The 12890-nt window shown below is 44.5% G+C and overlaps 2 protein-coding genes, 1 long non-coding RNA gene and 1 other non-coding gene across 5 annotated transcripts; 2 read left to right on the top strand and 2 right to left on the bottom strand.

Moving 5' to 3' along the window:
* Positions 1 to 1921: 1921 nt before the first annotated feature.
* Positions 1922 to 2683, bottom strand: LOC136457320 (uncharacterized). Its single transcript, XM_066457360.1, has one exon. The coding sequence runs from the start codon at positions 2681 to 2683 to the stop codon at positions 1922 to 1924; it is 762 nt and encodes a 253-aa protein (XP_066313457.1).
* Positions 2684 to 6124: 3441 nt separating this feature from the next.
* On the top strand, positions 6125 to 12742 carry LOC136461473 (serine/threonine-protein kinase STY8-like). 2 transcript variants are annotated; one of them, XM_066460742.1, is made up of 14 exons: positions 6128 to 6703; positions 6886 to 7040; positions 7234 to 7306; positions 7408 to 7518; positions 7770 to 7820; positions 8023 to 8159; positions 8475 to 8582; positions 8661 to 8734; positions 9904 to 10079; positions 10594 to 10689; positions 11299 to 11379; positions 11480 to 11530; positions 11787 to 11927; positions 12085 to 12742. In XM_066460742.1, exons 1-14 carry the CDS (start codon positions 6347 to 6349, stop codon positions 12142 to 12144), a joined length of 1671 nt encoding a protein of 556 aa, XP_066316839.1. In that variant the 5' UTR covers positions 6128 to 6346; the 3' UTR covers positions 12145 to 12742. The 2 variants fall into 2 exon arrangements, with proteins under 2 accessions (XP_066316840.1, XP_066316839.1); XM_066460743.1 differs by lacking the exons at positions 11480 to 11530; positions 11787 to 11927; positions 12085 to 12742 and having other exon boundaries at positions 6125 to 6703; positions 11183 to 11305.
* On the bottom strand, positions 8172 to 9985 carry LOC136461481 (uncharacterized). Its single transcript, XR_010760341.1, has 3 exons — positions 9870 to 9985; positions 8930 to 9364; positions 8172 to 8322 (listed from the first exon to the last, which is right to left on the bottom strand). It is a non-coding gene; the product is annotated as an uncharacterized lncRNA (long non-coding RNA).
* TRNAY-GUA (transfer RNA tyrosine (anticodon GUA)) lies at positions 12398 to 12483 on the top strand. Its single transcript is given in 2 exon segments — positions 12398 to 12434; positions 12448 to 12483. It is a non-coding gene; the product is annotated as a tRNA-Tyr (tRNA).
* Positions 12743 to 12890: the final 148 nt, after the last annotated feature.

Genomic DNA, 12890 nt, shown 5'->3' with positions numbered 1-12890 from the left:
GGGTACCCCGAAAACACACGCCCCACTTGTACCCCGGGCACAAGCAGGACCAACCCATCACTCTCCTGTCCCGGGTGTCCAGGTCCCCGTCCAAACTGGGACTCCAAGCCCCCGCCTCTGAGTCCCGGACTCAGTGCGGTGCAAGGACCTCCTCCACCAAAATAAAACCCTGATAGTCGGTCCGGAAAGAGCCAGATCCGCGACAAGAGAGCAACAAGCTTTCCAAGCGCCCATACACAAGTATGTGCTCGAGATAATAAGTCTGTGACCTGCCTAGAGTCATATGCACGATCGGTCCTTAATCGACCAGACAGGGAGAAACGGTGTAACCAAGCTATGACCCGCCTCCGCGGCGACACAACTTCTTACACCCACCAATACCCAAACCATATCCCTGCCCGGTCACCATTTTCATATTTTCCAAGTGATAGTAATCCAATAATATATTTCCTATCTCTCGCGAGTGACAGGCAATCACTCGACTTCTACCGGAGTCCTGTAGCATAGCAATCTACACGATCCTGTCATACTAGTAAGACTCATAGGATAAAGATATATATGCAAGTGGTTTCATTCAACTCCTTGAAACTTAATGTACAAATATAATTTAAACTACAGAAAGTAGGGGTTATGCACCGGGGCTTGCCTGGGAAAAATATAATCAGAAGTTAGCTTTCCATCAGGGCGACATGATCTCCAAAAGCACCATCCCTCCAGCAACTCCCGACGACTCTATGATCCACCGACGTCCCTATTATGATATGCAATGTAATGCCATGCAAAGATATAATTAATTGACTGCAATCGTGACTCGTATAAATACGCTTTACGCATCTCAAGTTAACGAGCTAGTTCTAACGACGACCGCACTTGGCTACATATTCCCGTTGTCGGATAGGACGTTATTTCTCAACAATTCTTTTAGTTATATAAATCAACGGTGTTTCTTTATTCGTAATAGGACATTATTATTTATCTAGCAACTAATTACTCTAGAGCTACAAAATTATGGTGAGCAGCTAACATTGCTAGGAACCTACTGTAAAGATTTCAGATCTAATACTATTACCAATTTGTCACGAAAGTTTCTACAAGTTTATACTTTGCAATATTAAATATCTTAGATTAATTATATGGCTTCCAAAAATATCATCGAACTATGTGAACAAAATATACTAATAGGTAGGTCCTAATTTTAGGAGACTATCAAAACTAGTTTGACATTTTTATGATTTTTCTGTGATTTTCTACGAATTTTTCAAAGTTTCTTCAGCTTTAAATTAGAAAACACCTTAAACATGAAAACGGGCCGACGGCCACTGGCTGGCCCAGCAGCCCGCTTGGCCAGGATCAGCGGCAAGCAGGCCCAGGCGGGGCATAGGGCGCGCGCGGCCAGCGGCCCACCGGCGCGTGCGGCCCAGCACAGTGACGGGGCATGAGCGGCCCAGCAACGGTGGACGGCAAGCCGGCCCAGGTGGGCGCCGAGCAGGTTGGCCCAGCACGCGGCGCGGGTGGCCCAGGCGCGGGCAGCGGCGTGGCCCACCAACCAGGCGCTGGCGGCCCAGGCGGCAGGTGGCGACGGCAATTTGCTAAACGGCCCTTGTATTACCTCGAAACTAAAACACAGTCCAACAGGTACTATTCATTCAAGTCGCGTATTTCATAAATAAATCCCCGTATAAAATTTCTTCTTAAATTTATACCCTTCCTCACCTTCTCCTTCTTTCCCCAAAAGCAGCGGGCAGAACAGAGTCATCGGCCGGTGGTGAAATCCAGCCGCGCGCTCGTCGACGGCGGTGAGGAGGCGGCCACAAGGCTCGCCTGATGCCGGGCGCACTCACAGGAGGACGCGGCTTGGTCAGAGCAGGAGCATGGTACCCCGGCCACGCGCGCCGACGCATCAGGACCGGGCGGCTCTATGTCAAGAACACGCCGGCGGTGAGGAGGCGCCGCGGCTGCTCGGCGATGGGGCAGCAATGAGCTCCGACGCTAGAGGTGGGGCAACGGGAGGAAAATCGGCGGCGCTAGGTGCAGACGCGGAGGCGGTGACCGAGCTTGGCACGGGCGGACCGGCGATGCGCTGCGGCCTGGCAGGTGGAGCTACGCTGGAGAGGAAATGCCTGAGATGGATGGCACCATGGAGCAGGCGAGGAGGAGCCGCGTGAGGCTCGGTGAGACAGAGGAGAGCGGCGGCGCTCCAGGGCGCGGTGGTCGCGGCTTGCCGGGAAGACGTAGCGCGCGAGAGCTCGGTCCAGTGCGGGAGCGCGGGCGGTTGTGGGCTCGACCACGGCGACGGCAGCGCGGGGCCAAGGGGCTCAGCTGTGCCTGTGAGCGCGGAGCAGCGCGGAGCTGCGCGGGACGGCAGCACGGGGAGCCGAGAGCGAGGTGGCGGCGTGCCATACCTGGCCGGGAAGATGGGCGACCACGGTGGGCGCGGACAACGGGGTGCCGAGCGGGGCGTTGCGGCTCGGCGTGCGAGGTGAGGCAGTGCGGAGCCACACGCGGTAGGAGAAGTGAGGAGAACGCTGGTGCGGGCGTGCGGTGGAGCTGTGGAGAAGCAGAGGAAAAAGAAAAGCAAGAGCGGGGGCTCTGCGTCCAGCACAGGAAAACAAGGACGCGCAAGCACGAGGGGAAAAGGGAAGAGATGACAGGCAGCCAGTGTCGACCGTGGCCCAGCGGCCATGGCGCGTTGCGGGACAGGTCAGGCACTGACTTGACTGCTGCCTGTAAACTAGTAGTGGTTCTTGCTTCAGTGTGCTAGTGGCCAAGCAGGGCTACGTGCGGCAAGTCAAGCAAGCAAGGTAGGCATGGAGGCGTCCCTCCGAACATTTTGCTTGCTATCCCAAAGTCAACAACGACAGCCAAAGCCTGGCACCACGTGCACGGTGCTGGTGCATGCACAGACAGGGAGCGAATGAGTTAAGTTGTCCATGCGTTATCGCCTACTTTATATTATAATATTAACTTTCTCTCCGCACGTACACATTGGCAGCTGGATCGGACCGACACCGGCCATGCATGATATCAATGATCCAGAAGAGTTCATATATGTATATAACTTTTTATTTATCAATGGATTTCATTTTATTTATAAGAGTTGCTTCTTATGCTTAATCTAATATAACAAACCGCTTGCTAGAATCGTCGTCGGACATTCATAAATATTCCTACGCACGGCGTAGTTTAACTTGAGCGTTTACCTGAGTCTGCGAAACTAAGTCACACATGATTCACTTATTGCATCACGTACGTTTTAAATCCAAAAATTCCGTGGAACTCGTTTCGAAAATTTTACTTAGGCCTAAATCGTGGCGCTAAACAAGCTCGTAACACCAGGGGTGTTACAATATTCCATATGGGCCATGGGCCCCTGCACCATGGATGGCGCCATTTCCCTATGCGCCATATTATGCAAGAGATTACTATGGAGGATGGGAGCAGCCCCCAATGGCTCCATATGCTTTTCATCCTGGGTGGCCAGCACCTAGAAGACCTGTATTTGAGAGGCTAACTCATTCCGCAAAAGGTCGTTTGGGCAATGGTACTAATCGGCCATCACAAGCGTTTCCAAAGAAGAAGATGGTGAAGCAAAAATGGCGTGCTAAGTCACCAAGTGCTGGAATTTCAGAACCAGCAGGTAAGCAAGAAGGGAGGTCTACAGGTGCCGATGTTATCAAAATTGGCACTAAAGATGTGGAGATCAAAGACCTAGGTAAAGGGCCGATTATTATTGATAATCCAGCTAAATCTAGTGGTGTTGTGGCTGCTGTACAGTTAGGTTCAGCAACTATTGATCATGATGCTAGTACCAGCAGCGCCAAGAAAATTGATCCTAAATATACCCAGCCGATATGGTGTCCTCCTAGCTTGTCCAAGACTAAGAAGAGGAGGCTGCAGCGCATGAGAACTCAGCAAAAGGAGGAGGAAAAGAGGGAGAAGCTAAGGGACGAATTCTTCAACCAAATTCGACCTGTCATCAATCCGAAACAAGTGTGGAAGCCTAAGGTTGATGAAAAAACAGCAGCAACTCCACCTGTTCCAGCAGCTGTTACTCCAACTCAGGAAGTACATGAGGCTGTCCCAGCCTCAACCATGTCACCTATAGCACCTCCTTCTGTTGGAGTTGTTCCAAATTCACTCCAGGATATAGGCCGGGCTTCTGACGGAGCGAAGCGAAGGCCCGTCGCCGGAGGCTTGGGCCGGAGCGTACTTCTAGACACGTACTTCATTTGCAACTAAGAGTAGCTAAGATGGTTAGGCTTCCTAGGGCACATACAACACGTACTTCTAGACAGGCGCTTGTGGGAGGTTGTTGGTTTTGATGCCACCGTGGAGCTGCCCCAGGTGCTTGCATATGCGTAGCGCTGCTTGCGAAAGCATCGGCGCTTACAGCTTTTTCAGCATGAAAAATGGCCGTTTAGGCATTCAGAAGCAGAGAAAATTAGCATCTCACGTTAGAGGCCAGGGCTCTTATGCAGACGTTTGGTTATCCTCTCTCCTCAAGTGCCTGTTTAGGCTTTCATGCATTGTACATGCCATTGTGGCCAAACTTACTCTCCTAGGTCGAAGTCTCCGACTCAAGATGTGTGCTCACATTAAGAGCTTGTTTGCTTTACTCCTAGGCATTTTTGTCTGGTGCCGTGAATGTCCTAATAAGTGTTTGATTTGGAACATTTACAACTAGTTTTTTCCTAACGAATTTAACGTAGACATCTCGCTCACAGAGCATCTCCAAAAGACCTAAACACGACCCTTACTTTATATTTTTGGGTGTTAGAGTAAAAGAACTTAATTCAACAATGCCATGACTCGAATCCCTACTTTATGGAGGCCTCTATTGTTGGAGTAGACAAAAAAATAATATTATCAAAAGTCAAAAATAGGGGCCTTCTTCTCCTCGAGTTGCTCTTATTTTGTGCTAACAGGATAGGATGCCAACAAGGAATTTTTCGTCGGAGAATGGCTCCCCCATCTCCGTCCTTGTGGGGATAAAAATTCTCCATCCCCGTCCTCGCATGGAGAATTTATCCCCGTGGGGAGCCCGTCCCCATTAAATGCAACATTTAGAGAGCAAATGCAAATCCGTAATGCAAAATTAATATAAATTGAACAAGCAAATTTCATATTACAAATTCTAAAAAAATCATTTACAAGAGACATCTACGTTAGGGTTTATTTTGCTTTTATACTAGGCTACGTGTTGAGTTTTGATAGAATTTTAACATGCCAAGAAGCTAATTCAGAGTAGGAGCAAGTTCACGTGGCGGGTTCATTGGGGACATGCCAAGAAGCTAATTCAGAGTAGGAGCAAGTTCACGTGGCAGGTTCATTGGGGACGGAGCCATCCCCGCGAACCCGACGGGAACTAAAGTTTTTCGTTTTGATCTCCTTGTGAATTAAATTGCCCCCATTTAGTATCCTGATAGGGGATTTCTCGCGAAGAACCAGGGATCAGGTCCCATTATCATCTCTATAACAGGAGTGAGCCTACTTACATCGACACCGTAGATATATAAATGTTTGCGTGTGTACTATGTTTTAGAAAAAAGGAAGGTCAAAATTTACAATCTTTAGTTAATGTAGTCTAACTCAAAACATAATTTATTGAGAAAATTTTGTATTTGACCCTAAAAATAATGCTCCTTTCTTATTTGACATCGAAACTGAAAATCTTTCCTATATGTCCTGAACTCGAGTTTTTCTTTCCTATTTGACACTTCCGTCAGTTTGGGTTGTTAACGGTGTCAAGTTCTATGTGAAAAGTCCATTTTACCCCTAGAGTTTTTTATTAGTCCTGGCATTCCATGGTTAATACTGCTATCTTTTATGAAACATTGCAGTTTAAGATAAAAATATTCATAAAAGATAGCAATATTAACCATGGAATGCCAGGATTAGTAAAAAACTCTAGGGGTAAAACGGACTTTTCACATGGGACTTGACACCGTTAATAACCCAAACTGACGGAAGTGTCAAATAGAAAAGAAAAACTCGAGTTCAGGACATATAGGAAATATTTTCAGTTTTGATGTCAAATAAGAAAGGAGCATTATTTTTAGGGTCAAATACAAAATTTTCTCTAATTTATTTGCAAATGTGTGTTTGAATTTAGTTGGGTTCCTTCACATGTAGTACTACTGTATACTTGGTCCGGTCAGCGTCCATCCTCCATGGCCATCGTCGTCGTCGTCTTCTCCAATCCAATCGGCGCCCACTCCGCCGGCCGGCCGGCCGGAGCCCCTCTATAAATACTAACCTAGGGTGCCCCGAACCGGCCGGCCGGCTCGACGCACGCATCCTCCGCCTGCCGCACCCGCCACCGCAACAAGAGGTTCGAAATACTCAGATGGCTCCGCGGGCACGGCCGCCGCGTGTTGAGGAGGACCCGCAGAACTTGGAGGAGGGCACAGGCGAGAGCTCCCCACCTCCTTGGTCGCCTCGTGCGTTCAACTCCGACCTCCACGAGGTGCAGAGGAAGATCTGCGAGCGCCTCCGCCAGACGGGGCGGCACGACCGTACGCTCGCAGACCCCACCTTCAACGCCCGCTTCGCCCGCCACCTCGAGAGGTTGCCGCCGAGGTACCTCCTCGACCTCGACCTCGACCTCGACAACAAGGTGGATGATGTCCTGCTGCACTGGAGGATCCTCGACGAGTGCGCCGACCCCAACAAGCGACCCGTCTTTCACGCGCGGTTCCTAAAGGTCCACTCTTTTTTTTCGTCTGATGAAAACGAATGAAGTAGAAAAAAAAGGACACACAGAGAGAGCATTGATTAAGGCATTAAGCAACGGGGTTATTCCGAAGCGGCAAAGAAAAAAAAAGAAAAGAGGATGATTGATTGTGCTGTGTTGCTAATGCTCTGCTTGCCTTGATTAATGAGCAGTATAAGACAGTTCCAAGGGAGGATGACGGCATTGGTCATAGTCAAGATAGTCAAGATCATGAGGAGCCGTGTCAAAAGTTGTTGGAGGAACTCAGTTTGGAAAGAAGAAAGACTGTGGACCGAAACGATTCCATGTCTATCTCCTCTAGGACTAGGTAGTGCTTGTTCCCTTTATCCGCTCCCCCTGCCTATGCTGGTTTCTTCTTCTTGCAATAATTGGATTCACTCAGAAAGTGCTGCCTTCCTTCCTTTCTTTCATTCCTTTCCATTTTCTTAGTACACGGGATTTAGATAGGAATGATTGTGTTAATGTTTTCTTAATAAAATTTGTTACTCGATTTTGTACAGGGACGATTTGAAAACTGTCCTTCTTCATGAGATCATTTTCTCTTCCATCGACAAGCCCAAGCTCCTAAGTCGGGTAATGCCAAGTACCTTGTCAGTTCACATACCCATCATTTTCATATAGCCTGCTCTTCTTATTTGATTCAAAGTTTCTCACGGCGAATGCTTGCTCAACAGCTAACTGCGTTGCTCTCTGAGGTTGGACTGAATATCCAGGAAGCTCATGTTTATTCTACAAAGGATGGTTTTTGTTTGGACGTTTTTGTTGTTGACGGCTGGAAGACACAGGTAAATTTAAACGTGCACATATGCTTACTGCTGTGGACTTTTGAAATTATCATTTCTGTTCTGTATCTGAAATTTGACTATATGGGCCCAAAATTATTTAAAGGATCGTGTCGATGTAAATCAATGAATACCGACTTACATTTCTAATAGATAGAGTGAACCATCTAATCTGTAGGTACATTCTCTTGTACTAATGCAACTACGCAAGGGTTGTCTGGAAAATGATGCTCATTCTGCAATTATTCATGCAGGAGACCAATGACCTGATCGCGGCGATTAAGGAGACGTTAACACACAAAAATGTACGACACACTACTATTTCGAACATATTTCAGTAATTCTAGTTTATGATTAAGGATTAAGTCATGAATAAGCCATCTTCACCCTTGTCTTATGTCATTGGTCACAGCAAATGTGACGTTATGCACAAAACCCTGATATTAGCCAGCATTTAATTGTTAACATTTTTTCTAAAGAGTTTAATTTTCTCCATGCAATACGCAGGCTTCACCATCTAATTCAACAAATTCTTCTACATCGGAGAAAATAATTGACCTACAACAAAAGGTTGGAGATTCTGAAATTGACTTAAGCATGCTAACAAGGGGGGACAAGATCGCATCTGGATCGTCTGCAGACTTGTAAGCACTATTTTGATGCGTCAATGTTCCCAGTAATATCATGACCTTAAAATTCACTTATTTTGAATTTTGAAATGTGGTGCCCACTTTGCCACTTCAGTCCTAACCTTCCTTTTGTGCCAGCCTATTCTCTCTATAAATATCTACGGATGCTGCTTGCCATCTGCTGAAAATGAAATAAACGATTTTTAATTAGTAGATTGTCATAAGCCAGCTGACAACTTGCCATCTGTATTAACCTATGTTTTGCTTCCATAGACAATACCATACAATAGTTTACTGTCCAATGCTTATCATTGATGTTGTCGTTCACAGATATCGAGGAACTTATAAAGGCCATGATGTTGCTATAAAGTGTCTCAGATCTAAATATCTCAGCAATCCTTCAGAAGTTGAGTTCCTGCAGGAAGTACTTATTCTAAGGCAAGCTTTCACTGTACATAATAACTGAATAAATCAGTTCCATTTTGTTCCAACTAATTCTAGATATTTTCTCTACAGGGGTGTTAGTCATGAAAATATTCTGCAATTTTATGGGGCATGCACGAAACATCCAAACTACTGCATTGTAACAGGTACGATCATCTGTCTTTTTTTTGCTATTTGGATGGGATTGGATTATTGACTCTTAACCATTGCTGCAAACTCAAATAATGGTGATATTATTCTTGTGTACACATGCGCCATGAATAAATGGTGATATCACCCCGCAACCTGCATGCACACTTTGGAAATGTAAACGGTGATAAGACTTGTAATCTTTCACTTACCAATTAGGGAACATAACAAAGAACAAATCATTGAGTCCTTTAACCATTAACAACCCATGGTCTATTTAGTTGGCGATGTAGCTGCGTGGTGTCGCTTCTTCCTCTCCCATCTACTTCGCTGTTCCTCTTCTTTGTCGAGATTGTTGGTGGTGTAGCCAGCATTGCTGTGTATATGGTTCCCTGGTGCACTGGAACCACCATGCTCAAACATGTCAATGAAAGAATACACTTGTAATCTTTCACTTACCAATTAGGGAACATAACAAAGAACAAATCATTGAGTCCTTTAACCATTAACAACCCATGGTCTATTTAGTTGGCGATGTAGCTGCGTGGTGTCGCTTCTTCCTCTCCCATCTACTTCGCTGTTCCTCTTCTTTGTCGAGATTGTTGGTGGTGTAGCCAGCATTGCTGTGTATATGGTTCCCTGGTGCACTGGAACCACCATGCTCAAACATGTCAATGAAAGAATAAGAGATGTTATGGGAAAAATATTTGTCTATGATACCGATAGTCCCAAAAGGTAGCAACAGAGGGGCTGCATTACTAAGAATGGTGGTGAGTGTATAACCTAGCAAAGATTCGATCTTTTTCTTTGGAACTGCCTGAATTAAGTAGTAGTGATCTGTGAGATCCAACCACCTAGCAAATATCGCACTGTTCACTTTCTAGGTCTAGATATTCTTTCTATCCATTCACTAGTTGATTCCATCCAAGTGTTTTTAATGCTTGTTTTCCTGTTCCAAGTGTAATATCATGAATGATGCTTATGCCTTAAACTCTTACTCAATGTTTGTGAGTCTTCTGTGAAAAAAACAAGTTTTGAGAGTGAGTTAAGCAATTTTGGTGTATCCCATTTGTCTATTATGCATCTCTTATTTATTAATGTCGATATTTTTGTGTTCCGGTAGCTCAGCTGCAAATGCAGCTATTACCTCACCTTTCTGTTTTGTCGTTGGTTCTGTTGCTTTCAGAATACATGCCTGGAGGGAATATATATGACTTTCTTCACAAGCAAAGTAACTTCTTGGAACTCCATGAAGTTCTAAGATTTGCTATCGATATCTCAAAAGGAATGGATTATCTGCACCAGAATAACATTATACACAGAGATTTGAAGTCTGCAAATCTTCTGCTAGGCAATGACCAAGTATGCACACTTATTCAGTATTTTGAAGCTAATCATCATTAGTGCCCATTCTCTTCCTCCTTCCCAATTTTCTGTACAAAATCTGGAAAGTACATAAAGGAAAGCCAGTAATTCGCATAGTACTCAACTTGGTTTAAGGTAGGTGCTCAGACAGGACTGCTGTTGTATAATATCTTTGCTTTAAATGCCTAAAGGTGACTACAAAATTAGAATCCACTTCTGGCAGACTAGCAATTGCATGATAAATAGCACGCTCAACGGCTATCATTTTGATTTCCAAGAAATCCTTTGTAAGTTCCTCAATATATATACTATACAGAGAAATAAGCCCCAGCAACTGAATGAGCATCTAATTACATTTAGAAAAAACAATACAATTCTCGGAGTCTCTCATCTTCAGTCTATCTATATATCACAGCATTAAGTTGATGTCAGAGCTTGGTAAATGTTTTTTTTCCATTGTATTCATCTGACCTGCCAAGCTGTTAACATGTAGATCTGCTTTTGGAAATAGGTTGTAAAGATCGCAGACTTTGGTGTGGCGCGACTTGGAAGTCAGGAGGGGCAGATGACTGCTGAAACTGGAACCTACCGATGGATGGCACCAGAGGTATGGTTGAGATCTTGTCTCTTTCCCTCTTAGAGAAGTGATTTGTCTTTGATTAGTATTGTATAGTGTTGCATTCTGACTTGTACTTCATTGTTCATCTAACAGAAACTCCTAGTTGTTACCAAATGTGCCAAAAGTTCTATCCAATCTTTTAGTTTTAGTTAATATCTTATCTGCAAGGTCAGAAAGTATTGATTCAAGAGTTGCATGTGAACTTAAGTTTCCTCAAGAGAATCCTCTTCATCTGTAAGGTTTGGTCTAGACAAATATACGATTTAGCTTGTCATTTTGTTAGACTCTTTGACTCTGTAGAAGGCTGTTTTAAACTCCTTGCCCAACCCTGCAAATTGGCTTAAATGACTTGAATTCCTGTTAAAGTCATGTACACTTTAACTCATTTTACTTGTTGCATGGTTTAATATTCAGCAAATGTGTCCCATTCTTTTTCCTGATAGGCAAACAAATGAAGTTTATTTTTATCTCTATTTCTCAGGTGCAGGAATTTCTGTTCCCAAAGACAACAAATCCCCTTGCCCCTCTTAAATAAAGTTGCTACCTTTGAACATTGTATTTGAATAGTGTGCTCACAAGAGTTGGTTGTCTTGACAGATAATTAATCATAAGCCGTATGACCACAAAGCGGATGTATTCAGCTTTGCCATTGTTCTTTGGGAGCTGGCAACTTCAAAGGTGGGCTTGTTGTCGAATGCAGCTTGAGACTACTTCCAGGTCGTTTAAGCATTAGTATTCTGTTTACTAAAGATAACGTGAAGTCTTAACTGTACCATAGGTCCCATATGACAACATGACACCCTTGCAAGCTGCATTAGGAGTAAGGCAGGTACGGATTTCTGTCACAGATACATGCTAGGCCCATTTTCTATGTAGATGTCTTTATTGATGATGCTTGTTTAAGAAACATAGCATGAATATATATACTATCGCTATTTTTGTATGACAATGAAACCAACATCGCCATGTAAAACATAGCAACGAACATTCTGAAGCTGGTTTCTGTAATCCATTGCATTTGTTCAGAGATTCTTGTTGAATTGAACTTCTTTGTTCCTTGATACACACTCGTTACCTTCCTTTAGGGATTGCGCTTGGACATTCCGGCCAGTGTGTACCCAAGATTGACCAAACTAATTCGACAGTGCTGGGATGAAGATCCTGATGTGCGTCCGACTTTTGCAGAGATCATTATAGAACTCCAAGATATTCTACACCATATCCAGGTAGTATGATCCACTATAATACTGTGCAACTCTTATATGAGAATGGGAGTGATGATAAGCGAATAAAGTTGGAGCTATGGTTTCTTGAGAGCCACTTGCCATGTCTTTTTTGTTTAATACAATAACGGTGACCCTGAGCATATATTGTTTTTAACAGGCACCGAAGGGACCCAGTCGTCGTTCTAGAGCAAAGATGCAAAAGAAATCAGAGGGATGAAAAATACATACGTAGAACCCAAGGGCAAGGGCTACCCAGTTCCTTTTTTGGTGGGTTATATACACAACTTATAGTACAAGTGGTTTTAGCAATGGGAGCAGCATGCTGGTGCTGGTGTGATATTTATCTGGTGCCGTGGTGATGTACATATGTGTCAGTATGGGTCGCTTGTGCATTTGCAGCTTTAGTAATTTATCTGAGCTGCGCTGGAGTGAACTATATTATAAGGATGGATGCTCAGTCTGAGCAGATACCGACCTTAGCTCAGTTGGTAGAGCGGAGGACTGTAGTGTCTGCAGATCAATCCTTAGGTCGCTGGTTCGAATCCGGCAGGTCGGATGTTTTTTAAACATTTTTTTCCCCTTCTCCATCATGCGAAGCAATGTGCTGGCTATTGTTTTTTTAGCAGAATGTGCTGGCTATTGTCATGTCACTAAGATGGATGTTTTAACAATTTTTGGTCCCTTTTTTTTTCTTCCCTTTTTCCATCATGCAAATGTGCCGTGCGTGCACTGTATCATATTGTTGTTCGTTAGGCCACTCATAATAATAATTAGTCCTTTCTGTGTCTGTGAAAGTCACCAACCCAAAATGTAAGCACAAATTTCTATTTCCAATAACAAGCCACAAAAGTACCCAACATGGTACTCATTTACTGTGTACGATGAATGCACAGAGACAATGGTGGGAGTGGGCAGCCGGCGAGGTGCATGACGTGGCTCTGAGTCAAAAAAGAAGAAAGAAAC

This window comes from Miscanthus floridulus, chromosome 6 (genome assembly GCF_019320115.1).
Source record: "Miscanthus floridulus cultivar M001 chromosome 6, ASM1932011v1, whole genome shotgun sequence".
NCBI lineage: Eukaryota > Viridiplantae > Streptophyta > Magnoliopsida > Poales > Poaceae > Miscanthus > Miscanthus floridulus.
This window is presented reverse-complemented; position numbering and strand designations above follow the sequence as displayed.

Coding starts and splice junctions, on each gene's coding strand:
- LOC136457320 (XM_066457360.1), bottom strand. CDS start 2,683: ATGGCCGCTGGGCCACGGTCGACACTGGCTGCCTGTCATCTCTTCCCT.
- LOC136461473 (XM_066460742.1), top strand. CDS start 6,347: ATGGCTCCGCGGGCACGGCCGCCGCGTGTTGAGGAGGACCCGCAGAAC. Junction 6,704..6,885: donor TTCACGCGCGGTTCCTAAAG/GTCCACTCTTTT, acceptor ATTAATGAGCAG/TATAAGACAGTTCCAAGGGA. Junction 8,735..9,903: donor AAACTACTGCATTGTAACAG/GTACGATCATCT, acceptor TGTTGCTTTCAG/AATACATGCCTGGAGGGAAT.